Raw genomic sequence first — 26,784 nt, 5'->3', positions numbered from 1 at the left:
ACAGAGTTAAATTTTCATCTTCTATTGTGGGAAGTCCTACAGATAACTCCTAAAACCAAAAAATCAGTGAATAATGATAGGAACACATATTCGAGAGATGAATGTCCAAAAAGATAAGCTAAAATGAGTTGAAAGTGGTTGCCAGTGGAGATGAAGCTAAAGGTTAGGAGGTTGCTATTTTTTTTTAACAAAACATGCACAGCTCTAGTACTCTTGAAATCATATGCAAGTATAATTTTGACTTAACAAAAAGAAAAAATAACAGATTTTAAATCTTGGGTTTATTTATTTTGAGCACCCAAAACCTCTTTTTTTTTTTTCCTTAAATGTCTCAGGACATTTAAAATCAGATTTTACCTGTGATTTTACATAAGAAGGATTTTGATGTTTGGGCTTAGAGCATAGAAGTACAGCAGTTGTTACTAAAGACAGGTAATAGAGATTGTCAACAGAGAGCAGGTGATGGTTGGAGGACATGAATTTGTATGGGAACATTTATGGGGAAAATGATTATCTACTTAATGGATTGAAGTGATAGAAGAAGAGAGAAATACAGAGTTTTCTACTTAGTAAGCATGAAATACCACCATAACCCACTTCTCTTTCTAATGAGCAGGTTCGGAGAGTACCAGGTTCCAGTGGCCGTCTTCATAAGACAGAGGATGGAGGCTGGGAGTGGAGTGATGATGAATTTGATGAAGAAAGTGAGGAAGGGAAAGCAGCAATTTCACAACTCAGGGTAAATTTTATTAAACTGTGTACTTTAGCTAGAACTTTTTGTAGTTCTTATTCAGTTTAACCAGCTAAAATACAAAGAATACAATTGTAACAGGATTTTCTTGAACAGCTTATTAATAATAGGAGCCCAGTTAATTCTGCATGGAAAGTTGGACTTAGACATCTGTTTGAATATGATAACATTTAGAGTATATAAAAATGACCCAAATCTACCAAATCTAGAGACGAAAGCTGCAAATGTCTGAGATGCAAAATACACTGGATAGGATTAATGGCCAATTAGACACTGCAGAAGAAAAGGTTAGTGAACTTGAAGGCCCAGCAATGGAAGCTTTTCCCCTGAAGTCTGTTATCCTTCTACTAAGGAGGAATGGTGTATCTCTTACTCAGTTGGTACATCCTAGATATCTGTCATGCACATGTGTGTGTGTTTCCTAAAAACAGGGAAGACAAGAGTCTTCCTTTGGTTCATTTCATCACTCTTGCCTAAAAGCACTGCCTAAAGTTGTCAGGACTCATTCATTCCTAAGACTGGAAGTGCTTATAATGAAATATAAATGTTTGAGGGTATTATACCTTTGACTGCTTAGGACTGTTTTTGTGGGATGAATAGTGAGTATACTGGTATATCGCTTCCTGCTTTTAGGATCTGCTTTGGTGAAAGCACTTATGACTTTCTTGATCAACACTGAATATTTGTTGACCTTGTTTATCTAATGAGGTCTTTGAGTCTAGTACTTCTGCAGAGCTAAGTTTGTAAAGGCCTTGCCAATGGAAGTTGGCAAAAATCGATTAAGCTCTAAGGTTGGAAACACTGTTTAGAAGATAAATGCAAATATTCATTTACGTACGATTGTGAGTTTGATGTTTCTTTATAAATGTGAGACTATGGCATCCTTTCTTCCTTACTTTTTCATGTGACTCCTGTCTGAATTGATACTCTCATATATTGTTATATTAAAGCTACCAGAGGAAGCTAAAGCTGCATGAATTTTGTAGTTCTAGTTTCCTGTGAAAGGGATGATGATGCTATTTTTCTTCTGACTAACAAATATTTGGAGAGATACATTATAGCTTTTCAGTATCTAATTATTACTCTCTAGCTATCTATAGATAAATTTGGTAGTTCTGAAATAGTTATAGTAGCTTTCTTATAACCTAATACATTGGTATCTAAACAACACAGAAACTTATATACTTTGGCCACAGAATAAGTAGTTTTCTGTCCAGTATTTTTCATGTTATCTATATAGCATTTTTGAGACCATGAATTCTTTTTAAGAACATGAGTCTTTTAAAACTAAATTGAACTATGTTAAGAAAATAATATACCATGATCAAATGGGGTAGGGTGCAATGATGGTTCAGTATTAGGAAATCTCATAATATTGATAGATCTAAGGAGAAAAATCGTATTTTTATTTTCATAGATTCTGAAAAAGGCTTTGACAAAATTCTGCCCATATTCATAATGCTCTTATGTAGATCCCGATTTCCATCTTTATATTGTTTTCCTTATGCCTGAAAAACTTCCCTTAATATTTTTTGTGTTGTAAGTCTTCTGGTGATGATTTTATGTCTGAAAATGTCTTTGTTTTGAGAATGTATGTTTGCAGGGTATAGAATTCCAGCTTGACAGGTTTTTGTCTTTCAGCATTTTAAAGATGTTTCTTCACCATCTTCTTGCTTGCATCTTTCCACTGAGAAATTTTGTGACATTCTTATTCTTGTTCCTTTATAAGTAACGTGTCTTTTTTCCCTGGCTGCTTTTAAGGTTTCCTCTTTACAAATGGTTTTGGAAAATTTGATTGTGATATGCCTAGGTATATTTTTCTTCATGTTTCTTGTGCTTGGGGTTTGTTGAGCTTCTTCGATCTGTGGGTTTATAGGTTTTTATCAAGTTTGGAAATTTTTCAGCCATTATATTTTCAAACATTTTTTTCTGTCCTCCAGTAACATATATATTAGGCAGCTCGAAGTTGTCTCACAGCCCACTGTTTCTCTTAATTTTTTTAAAATTCTTTTTTTCTGTCTATTTTATGTAGTTTTTATGCCAGCTTTCAAGTTTATTTATCTTCTGCAATGTCTAATCTTCTGCTAATCCCATCCAGTTCCTGTTTCATCTCAGGCATTGTAGTAGTCTAGAAGTTTAATCTTTTTCCCATCTTCTGTGTCTCTACTTAACTTTTTGGAGATATGTAATACAGCTGTGATAACTATTTTAACATCCTTCTCTTCTAATTCTAACATCCATGTCAATTCTGAATTGGTTTTGTTTGGTTAGTTATTCTCTTCATTATGGCTCGAGGAGTATTTTCCTGCCTCTCTGTATCTAGTAATCTGATTAGATGCCAAACATTGTAATTTTCACCTTATTGCTTGCTGACAATTTTGTATTTCTGTAAGTCTTCTTGAGCTTTGTTCTGGGATACATTAAAGTTAGTTGGAAATAGTTTAATGCTTTTAGATCTTGCTTTTATGATTTGTTAGTTGGATCTGGAGTAGTGTTCAGCCTACAGCCATTTATTCCCCACTACTGAGACAAGACCTTTTTGAGAACACTACCCAATCCCTTGTGAGTTATTAGTTTTTCTATTCAGGCTGGTGGAAATAGGCACTGTTCCTGGCCCTGTGTGAGTGCTATGCACTCTTCCCTCTCATCGTTTTTGATGTTTTCCCCCCTATTCTCAGGCATTTCCTCACATGCATTCATTGATAAGTATTCTGTCAAACATTCAAAAGTGACTGTCTGCAGCTATCTAGGGTTCACTCTCTTTGTAGCTTTCTCCTTCCTTGTACTGTTTTATCAACTTAATCTGCCTTGGTCTCCCTGTCTCTTAGCTCTGTTTCCTCAACTCAGGCAGTTCCTTGGATTTCATCTAGGTTCCACCTCCCTGTGCCACAGCTTGGAAGCTTTCAAGGCAGTATGTAGGGACAAGGCCCACCACTTTTTTCCCCTGTCTTCCAGGAATCACTGTTTTTCTTTGACAAGTGCCCAATGTCTTGAAATTTTTTACTTCATATATTTTATCTTTTTTGCAGACGTGGGGTTGTTTCAGGCAGAAAGATAAATCTGGTCCCTGTTTATTCATCATGGCCTGAAGTGGAAGTCTACAATTATATTTTGAGTGAATGTGTAACTTTACTGAAGGCGAATATAAAAAGAAAGAATCCAAGTAACCTATGAATATAGTATTTGACTATGTGTTCTCAGGTGGAGTTGATGGGGGAAAGAGAAAACTTAAGACAAACCTTGAGCTCCTTTTATTAGGATTATTTTTCATAGTTGTAAATGCAGAGCAGTTCAGAAACTCTTGTAGATGTAGGATTGAGGAAATGGGTAAATGTCTCAATGTTCTTGGGAGCCAGGATTCTCACTATAGAAGAAGATATACGCAGGTACGGAACAGGGCAAGGTGAGAAAGAATCCTGTGGCAATGGGTTTGAATTGGAGGCATTGGTGTGAATTCAAGCTTTGTATAGTATGTGTATGTGTGAATGTATGTGTGTGCGTGTATGTATATACGTGTGTCTATACTTGCGTATATTTCTCAGCTTTGTCCACTGAATGGCCCGGAAGCAAATAAACCCCAATAATGACATGCCTTGTATCCAGATAATGGTCTCTAATACCATTCCCCACTAAAGGGAACCAGGGCTCTTTTGAGAAATGGTTGATTCCAGGGCTTGGGCAGGGAAAATATAAGAGGAATCTTGAATATTATCTTCCTTTGCCAGAAGGAAAAGATACTTAAAAAAAAAAAAAACAACTCATAAGGACACAAGTGCCAGCTCGAAGTTACTCCTACTGGCAAAATCTGGGACAATTTAACCACCAAAATAAAGTGCAATAATTAATTAAAGATAATTTAGAAAATAGCTATCTATGAGTCTATACCAATAACAAATACATATATAAACAAATGGGGGAAAAGGAATGGTTCTTCATTACAGTGGGCTACCAAGTGCTGACCAGTAAATATGGACGAGTGTTGGAGATGGAAATCATCATTTTACAATCATCGTCCTAAGCATAGGATTAGGCAGCAATCATCAATGAAGCTAAATATAGGGGGGAGTTTTGATAAGCAGGATATTTTCAGGGTCTGAAAGTGTGTCCCCACATATTACCTATTCACCACAAGGGAAAAAAATAAGGTTTTTTTATGCTGGAGAAGTAGGAAAATTCCTTGACTAGGTGATTAAAATTAACATCACCAACGAGGGGCAGATGAACATGTGATACAGTAAGAAGGACACGTCAGTATGTGGAATTCCAAGTGGGAATTCATGTAAATATAATAATAAGGAAACATTAGATAAACCCCAAGTGAGGGACATATATTAAAATATGTGATGGGAGTGGAGGGACTGTATTCTCCAAAAATGTTGATGTTCCAGATTTTAAAAATCTAAGAAACATGAAAACTACCTGCAATACATGATCCTAGACTGCATTCTATACTGGAGGAAAAACAAAAGGCTACAAAGGACATTAGTGTCAGTTGACATTTACACTATAAATTAGATAAAAGTATTATATCATGTTAAATTTAATGAGAACTATAGTTTGAAGTTATATAAAAAAACATCTCATTCTTAGGAAATGTACACTCTGATTATTAAGTGGTAAACAGCCATGATACATGCAACTTATTCTCAAATGGTATAGGAAAAATATATTTAGAAAGAGAAAGTGAGCATCCAAATGATAAAGCAGATAAGGGGAAAAAGGGTTAATAATAAATGAATTGGGGTAAAGGGTATACTTACGTTCTTGTATTGTTATAGCACCTTTTCTGTAAGTTTGAAATTATTTACAAAAGTTTTTTTTTCTTTTAGTCTGGATGAATTCAGTATTTACAAAGTTGGTTTTTTTTTTTGTTTTTTTTTTTTGTTTTAAAAGGTTTTGGGTTGGCCACTTACTTGGTATGCTACATTAGCTATTACCTGAGCTTTGATTACTCTTTAATGAAATGGTGATAAAAGTGTTAAAAAAAAAAAAACCGTCAATTGATCTTTGACATATTCTGACTAAGTCCATCGTTGTCAGAATTTACCACAAATTGTTATTTGTTTAGAGGTAAGTTTTTTGGTAAACTACAGTGCCTGTATCCAGAATTACTGCTAACTTTTATTATTTACCAAATAAACAGCTTAAATTTTCATATGGCAGATTATAATTGGTCATTTCCTAATAAATGTGGTTTACACCAGACATTTGAGACCTCACCTCAAGTATCAGTTTATTTCCACTACCTTTATTTTTGCTAGTGGTCCATGCTTTATTTTTGGACCACCCATGTTTCTTTACATACCAGATTCCCAAATATCCACCACCAAGAGTAAGGGTAGTAGACTCTTGACATGCAGCTTTCAGATCAATTTTGGCTCAAGAGTTTTCTCCATTAAAGCCTGTAAACAGAATTACTCTGCTTTGAGAATGTGTTGGATAATTAGCTTAAAAGTTTAGGTTTGGTCTGGGATTTTATATACATAATATGTTCACGATTAGTAGAAAGAATTTTACTTTGGACAATGTGACAGTCCCATTATGTATGCTTATAAAGCTCACAATTTTAAAATATGGAATTTTAAAATTGATAAGTACATTGATGTATTTGTTACAGGCTACCTGGACAAAAAATACAATACTATCATGACAGTTATTTTTTCCAGAAAACTTTCAGTAGACTTGCTGGTGAGTTAATATATGGATCAGAATTAAATGGAGTTGAACATCACTTGCAGTTTGGGACTGACTACAAGTAACCTGAGTTGTGAGTTAACAATCACCCTTTTTGTATTTCTTTTAGTCTCCTCGAGTGAAAGAATCAATATCAAATTCTGAGGTAAGTAATTGTGATTATTGAATCCTTGTTAAAGTATATGTGCTTTTGTTTTGGTTTCAATTCTAAGCACTTTTTTTTGTGCATATGTGTGCTTAAATGAGAATGTAACTTTATACCAATCAAATTTTAAAAGTTGGCCTAAGGGCTCAGAATGTTCTTCCTTGCTTCTTTGATTCTGTGAATTTTTTATTTTTATTTTTGGTTTGGGCTGCTGGAAGTGAAAAGTTATTTATTTATTTATTTTTTTGAGACAGAGTCTCACTCTGTCACCCTTGCTGGAGTGCAGTGGTGTGATCACAGCTCACTGCAGCCTTGACCTCTTGGGGCTGAAGTGATCCTTCCACCTCAGCCTCCTGGGTAGGTGGAACCACGGGCACACACGACTATGCCTAATTTTTGTATTTTTTGTAGAGATAGGGTCTCACCTTGTTGCCCTGGCTGGTCTCAAGCTCCTGGGCTCAGGCAATCTCCCTGCCTTGGCCTCCCAAAGTGCTGGAATTACAGGCATGTGCCAATGTGCCCTGCTGAAAAGTAGTGTTTTTGCATTAATTTGTTTGCAAATTTGTCATATGCCAACTGTCCTTTTTGAATTTTTTCTTTCAGCCTCAGCCGCTTCTCTTGTGAAATACATTCTGTTTTGTGTGGTTACCGTGTCAGTATGATAGGAAATCTTGTTAAACAGATTCTTATTGGGCTGGTTTTCCCTATTCTCATTACCGGAGGAAAACAATCATTTCTGTAGTCTATTCTGTCATACAGTCTTACTTCCGGCACCATCTTCATTCTGAGCTCAGTATTTGGTTTTAACACATCTCTTGCTCTTAAACCAATTCTATTCTTGCCTCTTTGCTAAAAAGTAACCTTTGTTTTTTCATTTATTTTGTATATAAAGTATATTTGTGTATGTGATTATGTACATTTGTTTACATAGAACTGTATTAAGAGTAAAAACAAATACTGTTCCTTCACATATTAACAGGCCGATATCTGTCAACTTGTATTAGAACTGTTGTTCACTCATGTGTGGCTCCTCTTCTTGGTAAGGGAATTGCGTTTTCCTGCCCCTTGAAATTACATATGGCCATGTCAGTTACTCTGGCCAGTGACATGTTAGCAGAATTGAGAACCACTCATGATTCCCTTTGTCTCCTTACTCCTGCTACCATGACCTGCATTCCTGAGTGAGGATGATACCGAGCTTGTTAGCCCCCGTTGGCGAGAGATACACTTGAAGTGTGTCCAAGAAACAACTGTTGTTTTAATCCACTGACACTTCAGGATTATTTGTTACTTCTAATTCAACCTATATTGACTAATACTTGATTTCTCAGAAATTGAATGAGAGGCTATTTTACAGATTATCTAGTTTTTATTTTTAGTCTTCTCCTTGTTCCTTTGCCTAAATATCATCTTCACGTGAACTCTTGCATACTCATATTCTCATGCTTATTACTTTGTTTTTAAATTTGCGATAGACATGAAGTCCTTGCCCACGCCTATGTCCTGAATGGTATTGCCTAGGTTTTCTTCAAGGGTTTTTATGGTTTTAGGTCTAACATGTAAGTCTTTAATCCATCTTGAATTAATTTTTGTATAAGGTGTAAGGAAGGGATCCAGTTTCAGCTTTCTACATATGGCTAGCCAGTTTATTCCCAGCACCATTTATTAAATAGGGAATCCTTTCCCCATTGCTTGTTTTTGTCAGGTTTGTCAAAGATCAGATAGTTGTAGATATGCGGCATTATTTCTGAGGGCTCTGTTCTGTTCCATTGATCTATGTCTCTGTTGTGGTACCAGTACCATGCTGTTTTGGTTACTGTAGCCTTGTAGTATAGTTTGAAGTCAGGTAGCATGATGCCTCCAGCTTTGTTCTTTTGGCTTAGGATTGACTTGGTGATGCGGGCCCTTTTTTGGTTCCATATGAACTTTAAAGTAGTTTTTTCCAATTCTGTGAAGAAAGTCATTGGTAGCTGGATGGGGATGGCATTGAATCTATAAATTACCTTGGGCAGTATGGCCATTTTCACGATATTGATTCTTCCAACCCATGAGCATGGAATGTTCTTCCATGTGTTTGTATCCTCTTTTATTTCATTGAGCAGTGGTTTGTAGTTCTCCTTGAAGAGGTCCTTCACATCCCTTGTAAGTTGGATTCCTAGGTATTTTATTCTCTTTGAAGCAATTGTGAATGGGAGTTCACTCATGATTTGGCTGTCTGTTTGTCTGTGATTGGTGTACAAGAATGCTTGTGATTTTTGTACATTGATTTTGTATCCTGAGACTTTGCTGAAGTTGCTAATCAGCTTAAGGAGATTTTGGGCTGAGACAATGGGGTTTTCTAGATATACAATCATGTCATCTGCAAACAGGGACAATTTGACTTCCTCTTTTCCTAATTGAATACCCTTTATTTCCTTCTGCCTGATTGCCCTGGCCAGAACTTCCAGCACTATGTTGAATAGGAGTGGTGAGAGAGGGCATCCCTGTCTTGTGCCAGTTTTCAAAGGGAATGCTTCCAGTTTTTGCCCAAAAAGCAATGGCAACAAAAGCCAAAATTGACAAATGGGATCTAATTAAACTAAAGAGCTTCTGCACAGCAAAAGAAACTACCATCAGAGTAAACAGGCAACCTACAGAATGGGAGAAAATTTTTGCAACCTACTCATCTGACAAAGGGCTAATATCCAGAATCTACAATGAACTCAAACAAATTTACAAGAAAAAAACAACCCCATCAAAAAGTGGGCAAAGGACATGAACAGATATTTCTCAAAAGAAGACATTTATGCAGCCAAAAAACACATGAAAAAATGCTCATCATCACTGGCCATCAGAGAAATGCAAATCAAAACCACAATGAGATACCATCTCACACCAGTTAGAATGGCCATCATTAAAAAGTCAGGAAACAACAGGTGCTGGAGAGGATGTGGAGAAATAGGAACACTTTTACACTGTTGGTGGGACTGTAAACTAGTTCAACCATTGCAAAAGTCAGTGTGGCGATTCCTCAGGGATCTAGAGCTAGAAATACCATTTGACCCAGCCATCCCATTACTGGGTATATACCCAAAGGACTATAAATCATGCTGCTATAAAGACACATGCACACATATGTTTATTGCGGCACTATTCACAATAGCAAAGAGTTGGAACCAACCCAGATGTCCAACAACGATAGACTGGATTAAGAAAATGTGGCACATATACACCATGGAATACTATGCAGCCATAAAAAATGAGGAGTTCATGTCCTTTGTAGGGACATGGATGAAACTGGAAAACATCATTCTCAGCAAACTATCGCAAGGACAAAAAACCAAACACCGCATGTTCTCACTCATAGGTGGGAATTGAACAATGAGAACTCATGGACACAGGAAGGGGAACATCACACTCTGGGGACTGTTGTGGGGTGGGGGGAGGGGGGAGGGACAGCATTAGGAGATATACCTAATGCTAAACGATGAGTCACGACGAGTTAATGGGTGCTGCAAAACAACATGGCACATGGATACATATGTAACAAACCTGCACGTTGTGCACATGTACCCTAAAACCTAAAGTATAATAATAACAACAACAGCAAAAAATGAACATGTTGTTTAATTTCCAAAAAAATAAAAAGATAAAAAAATAAATTTGCGATAAAATTCATATAATGTAAAATTTACCATCCTAGTCATTTTCAAGTATATAGTCCAGTGGTATTAATTGTATTCACAGTGTAGTACAACCATCACCACCATCCATCTTCAGAACTATTTTATCTTCCCAAACTAAAACTCTGGCTATTAAATAGTAACTGCATTCTCCCCAGTTGCTGGCAACCACCATTCTATTTTCTGTCTATGAATTTGCCTACTCTAGGTACCTCATATAAGTGGAATTATACAGTATTTGTCATTTTGTGACCGGCCTATTTCACTTAGCATAATGTTCTCAGGTTCATCAATGTTGTAGCATAAGTCAGAATGTCCTTACTTTTTAAGGGTCAGTAATATTCGTGTGTGTGTGTGTGTGTGTGTGTGTGTGTGTGTGTGTACATGTACCACATTTTATTCATCTGTCAGTGGACCCTTGGTTTGCTTCTACCTTTTAGCTGTGGTCAGTTATGCCATTGTCAACACAGGTGTACAAGTATCTCTTTAAGACCCTGCTTTCAATTCTTTGGGGTGTATACCTAGAAGTGGAATTGCTGGGTATATGGTACTTCTATTTGTAATTTTTTGAGGGACCATCATACTGTTTTCCATAGAGGCTGCACCATTTTGCATGCTCATCAACAAGGGTTCCAATTTCTGTGCATCCTCTCATTACTTTTAAAAATATATACTTTCCATCTTTACTATAGATAAATGTAAGTACATACAATTTGGAAGCTAATAGTCTTTCGAAATAGTATTAATAATTAACATTTTCAAAAGTACTCTTGAAGGCCTACTTTTCTATAAAATTCTAGAACCAATGAGTAATTGATGACTTCTTATGTATGAAGTTAAATGAACACAAAATTTTATTCCTTGTCTCCTTGATTTTGTTTATATAATATCACCTATTCAGCCTCTGTTATTACTCTTTGAATTTTTTTCTCTTTCAACTTTACATTTTGGCCATTGCATCGTTTTTTCTCCCCCACTAACTGCATAATTTTGAATATGTTTAACTTGTTTTTATACTCAGTATCAGTCTTTTCCCCCAAACTACATAATTAAAGTTTATGAACTATTTCAGACATACAAAATAACATATATAAAATATCTTTTTTTAGTTTTAAAACATCACATTCACATTTAAAATGCATTTGAGATATGTTAAGGAATTATTGGTTGATTGTCTTTGTAAGAAATACAAAGTCCTCATGCATGGAAAAATATAGCTTCTATAATTTTGTATTACATACTTAAATCTGTATTTTGGAGGTGCTGTTTTGCTGAGCAAAGGAATGGAATAGATTTTGTTAAAGATAAATATAATGCAAAGTGAAAGAAGACAGACACAAAAGACTATATATTGTATGATTCCATTTATATGAAATATCCAGAAAAGCAAATTTATAGAAATTAGATCAGTTGTTGCCTATGGCTGGGTGTGGAAGCAGGAACTAACTATAGGCACGGGAGGACTTTTTGGGGGTGATGGAAGTGTTCTAAAACGATTGTGGTGATGGTTGCACAATTCTATATATTGTACAAAAATCGCCAAATTGTTACAGTGGGTAAATGTAGAGAAATATAAATTATACCTCACAGAGTTGTTAAAAGTTTAAAAGCCTGGAAATATTTGACTTCCATTTGGAATAGATACATTCGGAGTAGACACAAAACCCGTACACTACCTAAAAACTACTTTGAAAATATCACCCTGAAAGGCTGAACTTGCTGTCAGCAGACCTGCCTCCCTTTCCACACAACTTAAGCAACACTGTATGTGTGTTTTTGTTACAGCTCTTTCCAACAACTGATCCTGTGGGTACTTTGCTCCAAGTTCCAGAACAGATCTCTGCTCATCTACCTCAGCCAGCTGGGCAGATGCCTACACAGCCAACTCAAGTCTCTCTCCCACCCACCGCAGAGCCAGCAAAAACAGCTCAGGTAAAGCCGGGGATATGCTTTCATGGTCATTCCTTTGGATAGATGAAAAGAGCAGATATTAACGTGGAATACAACTTAATGTAATCAGGTTAATGTCTTGGTAGATTTTTGAAACAAGTTAGAAATTCTGTCTTCACATTTTTAAGCATGTACAGGTAAAAGAATTTTACAAGGATTACATGCAGGTGTTTAAGCAACAGAATAAGTTAATGATGGAAGTTTTTCAAACATCAAAAATTTTGGGCTAATTTCTTGTCAGCTTTGTATTAGATAATTACATTTAACATCAGAATGCAGCTCATGAAGTTCAACAGAGACTAGGAGAATCGATGGCTGTACTATTTTTGTTGTTGTTCACTCAGGCTTATACTTTTTATTAATACTCTTTGTTATCTGTGGTTTTTCTCTATTACTCTTTTTAAGTTATTTGTCAATTTTGTGAGGGTTGGTTTGTTAAGTCTGGGTATTATAATCTGTAAACTCATTTATCCAGGCGCACACAAACTTTATTAAATCATACTTCATTGAGAGCAGCCAAGTGAATGAAGGCCCTGCAGTGGGCTGCTACATGCTGTGTAACTCCTACTCTCCCTTCAATAAACCTCAGACACTGCATGCAACATGTGGCCCTATGGTACATGGTTAAAGTAAGACTTTCAGCATCCATTTATTAAATATTAGAAGTTCCATTTTCTTGTCTAACAGTTTAGATGAAAAGAAGTATAAATTAAAGGTCTGATTTTTTTTTCTTTTGCACCCCAATAGGTCATCTTGTGTTCTGCCTTTGGAGATCACTGCTTTGAGCATTTCCAATTTGTCATGGCACTTACTTCATTTAACTTTTTCATCCCTCAAGCTTTCCATTTCTGCCCGGCATATGGGAAAAGATACAGTTGTCTTAGGAAAACTGATGGAAAAATTAGATTCATTTTATAAACAACTTAAATCGAATGCATGTCCTCCAATAAGCAAGCGATAGCTGTACAATTTTCAGAGAGGATTAGTTTAGCCATAAAAAGATTGGAACCTATGTATGGGTTGGATGGATTTCTGAAGGGCAGCTAGTTCAGGCTCTACCTTTTGTATTGCCATATGGTGCACTGGCAGATTTTTTAAAAATGAGAAACCTAGTTTTGTGTTTTTCAGTCTTGTAGAGGGGAACAGGGGCCTCAGAAATATAAAATGTAAATGTGGCTATATGTGTAATTTCATCTGGGCTTGAGAGTTGTCTTTCTCATTGTGTTGGACTTAAACTGACATTCAGCTTTTGTTGCTGCCTTGGAGTGCATGTCCTCCTCCAGCTGGGAATGTCCTGGGGATTAGTATGACCTCAGCTGGAGATGAAGAAAATTGCTGCCAAGTAGATGATTCCTCTGCCAGTGACCATTAGTCACCTCCCCACTTAATGTTTCAGGCAATGACTATATACCTTTCAATGCTTTTTAGGCTTTGTCTTCAGGATCAGGTTCACAAGAAACCAAGATCCCAATCAGTCTAGTACTAAGATTAAGGTAAGTAGACATTTTTTGTTTTGTTTTGTTTTCTGAATACTCTGCATGTGCTGTAATAGTCTGTGCCTGAGAGTAACTGGATAGGATTGTATGTCCTCCAGCATCAAGCTCTGTTTGCTTAGTGTTGTATTATTTTCCCCAGAAATAATAGCAACAGTGTGAGGACCTGCATGTTAGCAGGTGTTGTGACTAACTGATGCACATGTTCTCTCAGTTGTTTCTATGCTAATTGGTGATGAGTTTGTGTATTTGCAGTGTAGCTAGTTTGGGTTAGGAAGTGTAGCCTGTAATTGAGGAACAGTTTTTAGGGGAGCAGCACTAACTGGCTTATCTGAAGATCAGTCTTATAATTGGACGAGGTAAGCACCATGAACTCTGAGATCAACTAACCCAAGAGGGGAGCACTTTTTGATTGTGATAGATCAAATAAAGGCCTTGTTTTTAGAAGGTTAAAAGGAAGCTTCTAAATGTTTTTGTAGTCTGTTTCTGTTATGCAGCAAGTACCCTAAATTGGTGGTTCTTGGTGGGAACATACAGAGAGGTCCTGACAGATTGCTCAGCAGGAAGTGCCATAGGTAGCAGTCTGTTCATTTTAACTCCCTGCCCCTCCCCACCCCCCCACCGCCATCAGCACTAGTAGCTGGATTCAAATTCCAGAGCTTTCTTGTCAGAATCACTGTGGCTGTTGTATTGCTCTAGTTAGGTCTCTTTCTACTCATAAATGCATTTGAAAAAAAATTAGTATTAAAGTATCACTTGAGGCAACTCAGGCCTTTTAAAACTATTACTAACATTTTAAAAAAGAGTTCCACTGAATTACCATTAACTCATTCCCCTTGCACATATGAATTCCTAGTCATCTTTCTGTAAGGTCCTAATTGGAGACAGAGACAGCAAGAGCTATTTAAGAGAATGTGGTAAGGAGAATCTCATTGCTCCTTGCCACTAGGAGCAATGCATTTATGCCATAAATGTGAAAAGCGTATTTGGTTACCTTTCCTTTACAGAAGCCTACTTAGTATACCTGATCTCATCTCAAAAATTCTGAGTTACTAGGATGTCTTGACAACTTCATGCTGTTTTAATTTACATAAAGAATAACACCTTAAGAAAATTATTGTGAAATGTATTAAGCACAAACTATGTATATCACTCTTTGGTACTGTGGAAAGGTGGATACTGAGAAAAGAGAAAATTAAATGACTCCCTTAATAATAAAGTCTAGGTTGGAAGTTGATTTGAACTATGTACTTACACAGCTAAAAGCAAATTTCAGGTAGTATATACATGCAGAAGTATAAGTTTGTATGTACCTGTGTAGAAAGAATGCAATGCAAGGGAAAATCATTTGGGGCATGTTATATTTGAGATGGGTAGTTCTATTTTAAGCACAATTTCAGTAACATCCTCAAGTATATTATTCATCAAATAGAAGTAAACTGTCTCCATTATTTATATAAAATAGATTTGAGTCCTAAGTGAGCAGGCATATCTGCCTTTAGATATAATGTTCTCATTTCTCTGTCTTTAAACAAAACCTCCAGGTATCCTGCTTAATCTCAGTACATGGTGTGATCATCACTGTAACTGTACCTCACCAGTCATGTTTGAATTTCTGGAGTCATGTAGTAACTCTGCTACCAGTATGGACCCAATTCCTTTCCCTATCCTCTCTGCCCACCCAAATCCTGCATATCTGTTAAGTCCTATATAAAAACTACCTCTAAAATTTTTCCTTATTATCCCCATCTCTCGTATATTATTTGAATTCCTATGGAATTTGAGGGAGTATCATGTATTTCATTTTATGAGTCTGTCAAGACTGATCACCAGAGGTAGGCAATGAATTGTGGGCATGTAGGAGTGGGGATAACGATGAAAAAGGCATCCTGTATCATTTTAATCACACCTCCCTGTGCTCATACGATTTTCCTCTTAGTTTTATATGTTCTTGGTGGGAATAAGGATGGGAGTGGGCATATAAGAATCTACTCAAAGGCATGAAATTTTTATATTGATCAGTAAAGGACATAGATTCAAAGGGTTGTAGGACAATTAGATGATCATTCCGAATTGGTTTTGCTCTGAGCTCTGCAGTGTGAACATATCTGAATACATCATATGATCTGTGGGAACAAAACAGTCTTTTTGAGGCACAGCTTTCTTAATATATGTTGGCAGAATCTCTTTGCATAAATTTAGAAATTCTTATTTTGTGCATTCTGCTTTCTTTCATAGGAATTCCAAAAAAGAACTAAATGATATTCGATTTGAATTTACTCCTGGGAGAGGTGAGGCATCAAACGGATTGAAAACAAAATAGCTTCTAATTTGTGATTCAGTGAAATGTGTTGTGAAGTTTCTGTCCTTTGTGAAGTTTTGCTTTTAAAGGATAATAAAAATTTTCCTGCTTTTGGGGAGCATATGAGTGAGATAAAAATGCAGTTCGTTGACTACTAAACACATTTAGAAAACCTTGTATAATAATACAAACAGTAATAAATATATAATAGCTCTTTACAGCTTACTATAGACCAGGCATTGTCTTAAGCGTTATCTTATTAAATTCTCACAGCAGCCTACTAAGGAAAAATTATTATCCCCATATTATCAGTGATGAAATCAAGACTTAGAGGCAAAGTAACTTGTTCAAGGTCACACAGCTGGAAAGAGGTATAGCTGGAATTCAAACCAGATCTGTCAGAATCCAAAGTTCATTCTTTATACATGGTTGTCCTCCATGATGGTAAAGAAACAAGGTCTGCAGTCTCCTCTCTCCTCAGACAGAAGCGGAGGTCTGTCATGTACTGTTTCTGGCTGTTGAACTTCACCTTGAACAAGGTGTGTTTTGTTTCTTGCCTTTATTACTCAGGATTCTAATTTGGGGAGTAGCCAGCAAGTATCTGTTCTGTGTATCATGCTTATTCTTCTTGCTGTCACACTATCATGAGCAGCTAACCACAAAAGAGAAAAGATGCAGGTGTACAGAGGTGTTACCTGTTTTACTTTTTAAACATCAGGCAACATCACATTTTCAGGAATTAATTCAAATTGCTGGTAGCCTGTGTGAATGTGTGGACACTCTGTCCGCAGCAGTCCTCCTGTTCCCTCTGAGGGGCTCATTTTTAAGCCCTTGGCAACCAATACCACTGAGTCGGTTGAAGATGAGGTTAATTGGGGATATTCTGTCCTCATCTTTTTAGTTTCTGGTTATACCCATTGCTCAGATTGTACTACCTGGAATAACTAGATAAGAAGAAAAGCCCACCAGAATAAAAAAGTAAATGATTTTAGCAAAAAACTTGGAGTATGATTCCCAAAGAGAAGAGACAAACATTTTTTGAGACAAAAATTGTTGCCTTAGTTTTTGAGAATAAATCATTCTGGTTTTTTAGCCCTAGAGATGTTCAGTATTCAACATCATGTCTCAGATATTTGCCACCTGGTTTATACAGATTTTGCCCTCTAGCTAGATCTGTGAGAATTCCACTTGAGATAATCTCAGTGGTAGGAAAAGTCTTTGTAATGGAAGGAAGACCCTGCCTGCCTTCTTGGTTCTGTGGATTTAGCATCCAGCTTGGGCCTAGCATGGCACACTGACACCCACATGAGCTGTGAGAGTTAACAATGGCAAGTATGCACAAAAAACAGAGCACTGTCTTCTTTGTCCTTGCAGATACAGCGGAGGGTGTCTCTCAGGAACTCATTTCTGCTGGCCTGGTCGACGGAAGGGATTTAGTAATAGGTAACTGCATTGCATTCTGCTCATGTGCTTCTGTGTCTCTGTCTGTAAACCTAGTACATAGAAAAGCAGGTTTTTTATTCCACTGAGTAGGTCTGATGGTTCTTGAAATGGTTCTTGGCTTTGCTGAAATTATAGGTAATAGGACAGTTCCTTACACACACACAAAATTTCACCTCTGAGTTTGCTTTGTGACCTCCAATGATGGTAAGTGAAAGCACACCCAAGGTCTTTAGGAGATTAATAGAAATTATGACAAAAGTCACAAGTTAAAGTAAGCTTGGCCATATCTGATCTGTTTTGGATACCTAATTTTTGTGGCCCAAGTTGAGCAAAAGTCATTGGAGATTTAGTCCTAGAAAAGCAGGAAGGAAGAGAGAAGGCCCAGTGAGGCCATAGGTCCATGTTACTGAAGGAAAAGACCATGTCCTTAGACACAGTTTTCCATGAAAGACCAGATAATAAATAGTTTAGGCCTTGCGGGCCGTGTACAGTGTCTGTCACTTTTAAACCACTCTTAGCTTGCCAGAGAACAAAAACAGACCACAGGCTGGTTTGTTGACTTCTGGCCTTGGGCTTTCTGATCCATAAATCAGGAAATCATACCTCTTTTACCTGCATGTTTTTCCTAGGTTAGTACAGCATTTTAAAGAAAGTTAATTTGACAGTGGTTCAAGGTGTACTACTTAGAAATGAGTTTAAAAGACACTTTCATTAGGGGAGTGATTATTTGATCTGTCTGCTTCCATTTTGATTGCACAGAGCATATTCTTAACTACCATTTAAGCTTTTAAAATATGGTTGAAAGTGGATTTATGTAACTTCTCATTCATTACCTTCTCTGTTTGTATGATTACAGTGGCAGCTAATTTGCAGAAAATTGTGGAAGAGCCTCAGTCAAATCGATCTGTCACTTTCAAACTGGTACTCATCCCTTCTTCCTTATGAAAACATCTTGCCTTTTATACACTGGCAGCTTCTCCAGACCAGCTTCTATATCTCCTGAGTGATGAGAATATTAAAATGTGGTGGATTGTGTTCATTTAGCCTCCCCAGTGCCCTGGGCTGATGTTTCCCTTTGAGTGGCCACTCTTCTTCTGTCCATGCCAGGAAACCTCTGACCCCAGAGACCCTTGGCTATTCATAAGAGAAACTATTAGCCAGTCTGACTCTAGCTGTTTACCCAGCCCCCATCTTTTCTGGAATAAACACCTTCGTCAGTCTCCTATTTGTATCCTAGGGACCTGTTGCCCACTGCCTACCTTCCCACTATCCCATGACTTATTTGCTACCTGCAAGTTTGTTTATAAATAATCACAGTTTCTCATTTTGTTTGGTTCTTAGGCATCTGGTGTCGAAGGCTCGGATATTCCTGATGATGGTAAACTGATAGGATTTGCCCAGCTCAGCATCAGCTAAACCACAACCCTGGAAGAGGCGGCCTAAGGAGATTCCACACATGCGTATCTCTGTTGTTTCTATTGGCCTAAACCCACTACTGCCAAAGAACCCAGCAACAAACCTCCCGGCTAGGAGCTTTAGAAGTCTTTATGTTCTTCCTGCCATCATTCCTCCTTTTCCCACAGGGAAAGAAAAGTTGGATCACTAGTGGCCAGCATCCCCAGAGTTCCGTTAGCAAACTTACTTGATATGTCCCCTGTCTTCCTCCATCTGAGAAGTGGCCCATGTGCTTCAAGGCCCAGGAGGGAGATCTGTCAGCTCATTCTTGCCTTACTCCAACGATGGCCCAGGTGGAAAAGTAGCAGCTGTATCGGGCTTCCTCATCCTGCCTGTTCCCCCACACCTGCCAGAATATGGACATCTTGGGATATCTCTTTACCACTGAAGTAGAATTGATTGTTCAGCTGGAGCCCAGAGAATTTAATTTAGTGTTTTTTCTTTGTACCTGATGTGAATTCTAGCAACCTTTGTTAGGAAAAAGCACAGCCTCAGATGGAGGCAGCCTAAACTGTGTTCTTGTTTTGTTCATGGTGTTTCTAAGCGTTTTGCTGAAGCTGCTCTCAGGCACCCCCTTCTTCATTGCTCTCTCCAGAAAGGGTTGCTAGCCTTAACTTCAGCTGGTGCAAAACATCTGACTGTAGCCGAACTTCAGCCATCGGATCCTTCAAAGTGGAACTTTGGATTGTTTTTACAGACAACATCGAGTAATGGCTTGTAAATGTGAATTTTGCCAGAGGTGGTTTTTGAACAGGAAAATCATAATTCATATCATTGGAGAAGTATTTATTTTCAAATATTAAATTGAAGAGAAACTCAATCCTCCCATGAAAATCAGTTCGCCTGGCCTCCAAGTCATGAGGAAATGGGTATGCAAGGCTGAGATTTCTACAGCAATAAAGGAGACACACACTGGGCCAGAGAGGCCTGCCTTCTGCCTGCTCTCCTGCACTGACCCTTTGGAGGGGGTCTCTGTGTGCTGAAGCTAACTCAAGATGGAAAGTGAAACCACATGTGCCGTGACCTTTAGGTTTTATGAGTAGACAGTGTTCATTTGATTTTCTACAGAAATAATATAAATTATTCTTTAGGTTTAAAAAAGAGCACTCATAATGCAATATGTGAATAATCAGTGAGGTTGATTTTTCTTTTTTCCTACCGTTTCATAGTCTTTGTCTAACTGCTAGTAACCCTACCGAGTTTTATATATGAGTGGGATACTCAATCTGGCCTTAAAAAGATACACAAAGATGGGCTGTGGGTCTCTGGAAAGGGGGAGAGTTGCCCTTTACAGAATCACTTGAGCCCTTTCCAGCATTGTTGGTCTGATGAACAAGGTTGTTTTACCTTATTTTCTCTTGGAACACATCTGAAAACCTTCCCCACAAATAACTTGTCACACCTTTTGTTTCATTCTGAGTCTTTAGTTTTAGTCATGGGCTTTCTTCACCTGCTCTAGGTGCAAAGGCATGTTGGGAAAGAGATGGATGTTGGGGAGGAAGAGAGGAGATGGATTTCAGATGGGAGTTAGGAGGAGAGTAGGTGAGATGATCAGACACCGAAGTTCAACGTCCCAGCAGTCTTGTAAAAGGAGGGAGCCTGCTGAGCCAGGAGGGAGAAAAGAAGATTGATCAGCTTGCTAGAAAAATATTTAGCTTTTCTTTTTCTTTTTTTGTGTGGGGGGACAGAGGAACAAGGACGGGGAGGTGGGAATGAGGTGTAGAAAAGAGATAGCATCCTCTTTGGCACAAGACTAGTGGCTTACCTTAGAGTCTTTTTTTTTTTCTTCTTCAAACCCATCAAAATCTACTTATTTATGAATCCAAGGGGTGGTAGTGTCACTCTGTTCTAGCATTCTTTGTGGAGATGGTCTGGTGCCCAGCTGGGAGTTTGCAGCAGCCCATCCCCTGTTCACTTTCTCTAGCCCGTCATTACCTGTGAACTGCAGTGGGGCAGTCATGGCAAATAGAATTGGGCTGGGGTTTCTCCTTCTTTTCAGTTCATTGTTTGCCCTGCTAGGAATTAGAAGACAGACACCATGTCCCAGGACAGTGTTATTTCTTCTTCTGCATGATGTGTGGTAGACTCCCTTTGCTGGCTTGTGCAGTGATACTGAGAAAATACGTGAACAGAAACTGCCCAGGTGGAACAGCACGTAACCTAGTGAGTGACTGTACTCCTTTCTAGGAATGCTGATTCAGAGTGCACCTCTTTCACTAGGTCCCAGGATCCCCTTGTCCCTGGAGTAGGGACTAACTATAGCACAAAGTAATATGTGCCAATGCTATTTGTGAAATGTTTGGTCTTTCTAAATGACTAAAGGATTTGTTTGGGTTTTTGCTTAAGTTTTGAACCAAATCCTAGAGCCAGCTGATAATATTTAATAATCCGGAGGAGAGAATAATGATGTACCAATAAGTGGAGATTCCTCCTTATGATGTATGCTAGGTTATGGAAGATGTAAAATATTCAACTTTTTCCTCCTTTTTTTTGACTTTGTATTTTACTGCATGTTTTCTTCATTTTTAATCAATAAAGAGTAAATTGTCCTTAGTGGTGTATGGATGCTTTATTTTAGTGGCCATTGGCGGAGAGCTGTGGATTGTGGGTCAGGGAATCACCACCAACTTTAATTTTTCATATGAATAGAAGCCAAAGTACATATAAACTGTAAAGTGTGTCTATTGATCTACAAATTATCTAGAACCATTAAAGCCATTATATAGTTGGGGAAACTGCAACCCTAAAAGGGAGGGATGAGGTCAGCCCAAGGAATTGGATAGGATGGGATATGGAACTCCTTTTGTTATCTTTTGATCTTTTTAAAATCTTTGGTTTTGGTCGTGCTGTTGGGCAAGGAAGGATGCCAGATTCAAGCCCTTGGGAGTCTCTTTCGAAAGTTCAGAACAGGGCTGAACTTATCTCTTCTTGGCTTTAATATTGCAATGGTGAAGTTACATGTAAGAGTCTAGGCTCCTTTGTATTCCTGTTATCCTCCTACTGCAGGAGGAATCTTCCCTCATCATCTGTCCTTCCCAACAGCAGTGGCTTTTGATCCATGATAACACTGCTTGTGGGTCCTGGTATTTCAGAGCTCAGGGCTATGGAGCCTTGGAGTTGACAGTACTGTTTGGCCTACAGCTAGTTGAGTTTGCTTTCAAGATAAGCAAGTTATAAAAGTGGAATCAAACTATTGTGGGGATAGGAAGGAGGTGCTGGTTACTTATAAGTGACCATGGTATATCTGGAGGGAAGGGAAAGGGTCAGGGGCAAATTGAGCCTCTACTTGCCCATTCTTTCTGACAAGATCAGGTTATATCACTAGGCTTGGTTCCTTAGCTTTATTTGTTTGGCAGCAATACTAGTGCATCCATTCAGGGATTCCTCCTTTGGGTCAGGTCATCTACCCCAAGGTTTTTTGTTTGTTTTCTTTAATGGACTTTAATTTTTAGAGCAGTTTTAGTTTCACAATAAAATTGAGTAGAAATTACAAAGAGTTCCCACACACCTCCTGACTCCACCCACAAACAGCCTCCACTACTGTCGACATCCCCCACTAGAGTGGTACATTTGATACAATTGATGAATGTACATTGACACACCATTATCACCCAAAGTCCATAGTTTACATTAGGGTTCACTCTTGGTGTTGTATGTTCTATGGGTTTTGACAAATATATAATGACATATATGCACCATTACAGTATCATACAGGATAGTTTCACTGCTCTAAACTTCTGTGCTACCTGTTAATCCCTCCCTCCCCCACTAGCCTGTGAGAACCACTGATCTTTTTACTGTCTTTTGCCTTTTCCACAGTGTCATATAGTTAGAATCAAACAGTATGTACAGCCTTTTCAAATTTTCCTTTTACTTAGTAATATGCGTTTCAGTTTCCTCAATGATTTTTCATAGCTTGATAGCACATTTCTTTTTAACATAGAATAATACTCCATTGTCTGTACCTCAGTTTATTCATTTACCCACTGAAGGACACCTTGATTGTTTCCAAATTTTGGCAATTATGAATAAAGCTGCAGTAAACATCTGAGGACAGATATTTGTGTAGACAGTTGAAAACAGCAACAGCTTATTTGGATAAACTCCAAGGAGCACGATTACTGGATCATGGGTAAGGCTATGTTTTGTAAGAAACTACCAAAACTTGCGGTTGTACCATTTTGTATTCCCACCAGCAGTGGATGAGAGTTCCTGTTACTCCACATCTTTAACAGCATTTAGTGTCATTGGTATTTTGGATTTGGCCATTCTAATAGGTGTGTAGTGATACCTCTTTTTAATTTGCAACTTCCTAATGACATTTGCATCTTTTCATATCCTTATTTGCTATCTGCGTATCTTCTTTGGTGAGGTGTGTGTTCAGGTCCTTTGCCCTCCCCACTTCCCCCCTAATTTTAACTTTTAATTTTGAAATAATCTCAGATTCACAAAAAAATTACAAAAACAATACAAAGAATTCCCCTATACCCATCTCCCAACTTCCCCAAATGTTAACATCTTACATAACTACTTACAATTATCAAAATCAGGAAATTAACATTGATATATATTATTGACTAGTCTACAGACTTTATGCAGAAGTTGTCAATTGCCCCACTACTACTCTTTCTGGTCCCACTATTCAATTCGGGATCTCACATTGTATTTAATTGTTATAATTCCTTAGACTTTTTCAATCTGGGATAGCTCCTTGTGTGTCTTTGTTCTCATGGCCTTCACACTTTTGAAAAATGATGGGTAGTTGTTTTGCAGAATGACTCAATTTGGATTTATCTGATGTTGTCTCATGATTAAATTCAGGCTATGCATTTAGAGAAAGAAAACCACTGAATTGATATCAGGCTCTTTGCAATTCATCATCAGGAAGCACACCATGTAAACATCTCATTAGTGGTTATGTTAACTGATCACTTGGTTAAGGTGTGTCTGCTGGATTTCTCCACTGCAAAGTTACATTTTTCCTCTTATAATTAATTTTTTGTGAGGGAGTAGTTTGAGATTAGATAAATCTTGTTACTCATCATACTTTGCTCAAAAATGTTAGCATTCTTTGATGATTCTTACCTAACACAATTATAACTGTGATATTTGCTAAATATTTTTTCTTTTTTGTTTTAAATTAACTGTCCCAGATTCTGACTAAATGAAGATTTTCTGTTTCCATCATTTCTTCTACATTTATTAATTGGAATTCTACTGTGAGGAGGAGCGTTCCCTTTTCCCTAACTATGTGTGAGTTCAATTATTTACTTACGTAAGCATGACTTGCCAACAGAATATATTATACTTGTTAATTTTTGATGAACTGATGGGGAGAAGTGATATCCTGGTGTTGGTTTCTTTAATTATATGTGAGGTTGGAAGGTTAAAGGGCCATTTATAGTTAATAGACTTTTGCTTATTTTAAAATAAGATTATTTTTCTTATTGAGTTTTAACAGTTCTTTGTATAGTTTTCTTAACAGTCTTTTATCAGATATGCCTTTTGCAAATATTTTCTCCCAGTCTGTGGCTTATCTTCTTGTTCTCTTAACAGTGTCCTTCACAGAGCAGATGCATTTAATTGTAATAAAGTCCAGCTTACCAATTATTTCTTTCATGGAGCACGTCTTTGGTGTTGTAACTAAAAAGTCATTACCATGCCCGAGGTCATCAAGGTTTTCTCCTGTTATCTTCTAAGGATTTTATAGTTTTGCATTTTCTGTTTGGGTCTGTGATTCATTTTGAGTTAATTTTTGTGAAGGGTGTAAGATTGTTTGTAGAGTCAGTTTTTTTCCATGTGGATGTCCACTGTAATACTGGACTCATCTGTTTCTCCTTCCACTTCTATCAGTTTTTGCCTGACGTTTTGATGCTCTGTTTTTAGGTACATACACATTAAGGATTGTTACATCTTCTTGGAAAATTGACTCCATTAAGTAATGTCCCTCTTTATCCCTGGTAACTTTACTTGGTCTGAGCTACCCCTACTATCTTTTGATTAGTGTTGCATGGTATATTTTTCTCCATTTCTTTACTTTTAATCTGTATGTGTCTATGTTTCTTGTTGAAAACATATAGTTTTGGGTCTTGGGTTTTTTGATCCACACTGACTACCTCTGCCTTTTTGTTGATGTTTTTAAATACCGATGGCATGTAAAGTGATCAACTATTGATATAGTTGGACTAACACTTGTTATAGTTTTCTATTTGTTGCCCTTGTTCCTCAAACTTATTTTTGTCTTCTACCCTTTTTCTGCCTTTTGTAGTTTTAATTGAGAATTTTATATGATTTTATTTTCTCCCTTTTCTTAGCATACCAATTATACTTCTTTTTTATCTTTGTTTAGTAGTTAACTAGAGTTTGCAATGTATATTTATAACTAATTTAAGTCTCTTTTCAAATAACACTATACTGTTTCACAGGTAGTACCAATACAAAATAATCCTGTTTCCTCCCTCTCATCCTTTATGTTATTGCTGTCATTCATTTCAGTTACACATAAGCATATATATATATACACACACACACACACACACACACACATATATATACACACACACACACATATATATACAAGCAAAGATAATCTAATTTGCTGCTGTTATTTTGAAGAAAATGTTATCTTTTAGGTCAATTATGTTTAAGTAAAATAAACATTTTTTTTACCTTCACTTACTTCTTCTCTGATACTCTTCATTTCTTTATATACTTCTGAGTTTCTTTTTTTTTTTTTTTTTTCTGACCTATGTAATTTTCCTACTCTCTGAAGATCTTTTAACATTTCTTGCAAAGCAATTCTATTTGTAACAAATTACCCCAGTTTTTGTTTTCCTGAGAAAGTCTCTATTTCTCTACCACTTTGGGGGGATAATTACACAGGATACAGGATTCTAAGTTGGTGGGGCTTTTTTCTGTGAGCACTTTAAATATTTCACTCCACTTTCTTCTTGCTTATGTGGTTTCTGAGGAGAAGCTGATGTAATTCTTTTTTTTTTTTTTTTTTTTTTTTTTTTTTTTTTTTTTTGAGGCAGAGTCTCACTCTGTTGCCAGGCTGGAGTGCAGTGGCATGATCTCAGCTCACTGCAACCTCTGCCTCCCAGGTTCAAGCAATTCTGCCTCAGCCTCCCGAGTAGCTGGGACTACAGGCACATGCCACCATGCCCGGCTAATTTTTTGTATGTTTAGTAGAGAAGGGGTTTCACCATGTTAGTCAGAATGGTCTCGATCTCCTGACCTCGTGATCTGCCCGCCTCAGCCTCCCAAAGATGTAATTCTTATCTTTACTCCTCTACAGGTAAGATGTGTTTTTTCCTTCTGGCTTTTTCAGGATTTTTCCTTGTCTTTTATTTTCTGTAGTTTGAAAATGAGATGCCTAGGTGTAGTTTTTTAGCATTTATTCTACTTGGTGTTCTCTGAGCTTCCTGGGTCTGTGGTTTGGTGACCAACATTAATTTGGGGAAATCCTCAATCATTATTATTTCAAATATTTCATTTGTTCCTGTTTCTTCTCCTAGAATTCCCATTGCACATGTTATACGTTTCGTAGTTTTTCTGTAGTTCTTGGTTATTCTCTGTTTTTTGCCTTTCAGTCTTTTTTCTTCTTGCTTTTCAGTTTTGGCAGTTTTTATGTGATATCCTCAAGCTCAGAGATTCTTTCTTCAGGCATGTCTAGTCTACCAATAGGCCCATCAAAGACATTCTTCATTTCTGTTGCAGTGTTTTTGATCCCTAGCATTTCTATTTGGTTCCTTCTTAGAATGTTAATCTCTCTGCTTACATTGCCCATCTGTTCTTGTATGCTGTCTACTTTCCATTAGAGCCCTTAGCATCTGTGGGATGTGTGTGTGTGTGTGTGTGTGTGTGTGTGTGTGTGTGTGTGTGTGTGT

At 37.3% G+C, this 26,784-nt stretch overlaps 1 protein-coding gene across 3 annotated transcripts in view; it reads left to right on the top strand.

Annotated features, from left to right (window-relative positions):
• Positions 1–21,444, top strand: part of OXSR1 (oxidative stress responsive kinase 1) — a 96,801-nt gene extending 75,357 nt beyond the window's left edge. For all 3 annotated transcript variants that reach the window (XM_032162061.2, XM_058442359.1, XM_058442360.1), the window contains 8 exons: positions 617–739; positions 6,555–6,590; positions 12,038–12,184; positions 13,631–13,695; positions 15,934–15,986; positions 17,372–17,440; positions 18,297–18,361; positions 18,782–21,444. In XM_032162061.2, coding sequence (XP_032017952.1) covers positions 617–739; positions 6,555–6,590; positions 12,038–12,184; positions 13,631–13,695; positions 15,934–15,986; positions 17,372–17,440; positions 18,297–18,361; positions 18,782–18,856 — 633 coding nt within the window. In that variant the 3' untranslated portion in view covers positions 18,857–21,444. The remainder of the gene's footprint in view (positions 1–616; positions 740–6,554; positions 6,591–12,037; positions 12,185–13,630; positions 13,696–15,933; positions 15,987–17,371; positions 17,441–18,296; positions 18,362–18,781) is intronic.
• The last annotated feature ends 5,340 nt before the right edge of the window (positions 21,445–26,784 follow it).

The sequence above is a fragment of the Hylobates moloch genome, unplaced genomic scaffold (assembly GCF_009828535.3).
Source record: "Hylobates moloch isolate HMO894 unplaced genomic scaffold, HMol_V3 SCAFFOLD_8, whole genome shotgun sequence".
Classification (NCBI taxonomy): domain Eukaryota; kingdom Metazoa; phylum Chordata; class Mammalia; order Primates; family Hylobatidae; genus Hylobates; species Hylobates moloch.
The sequence above is the reverse complement of the archived record's forward strand: the minus strand, read 5'-3'. Positions and strand labels throughout refer to the sequence as shown.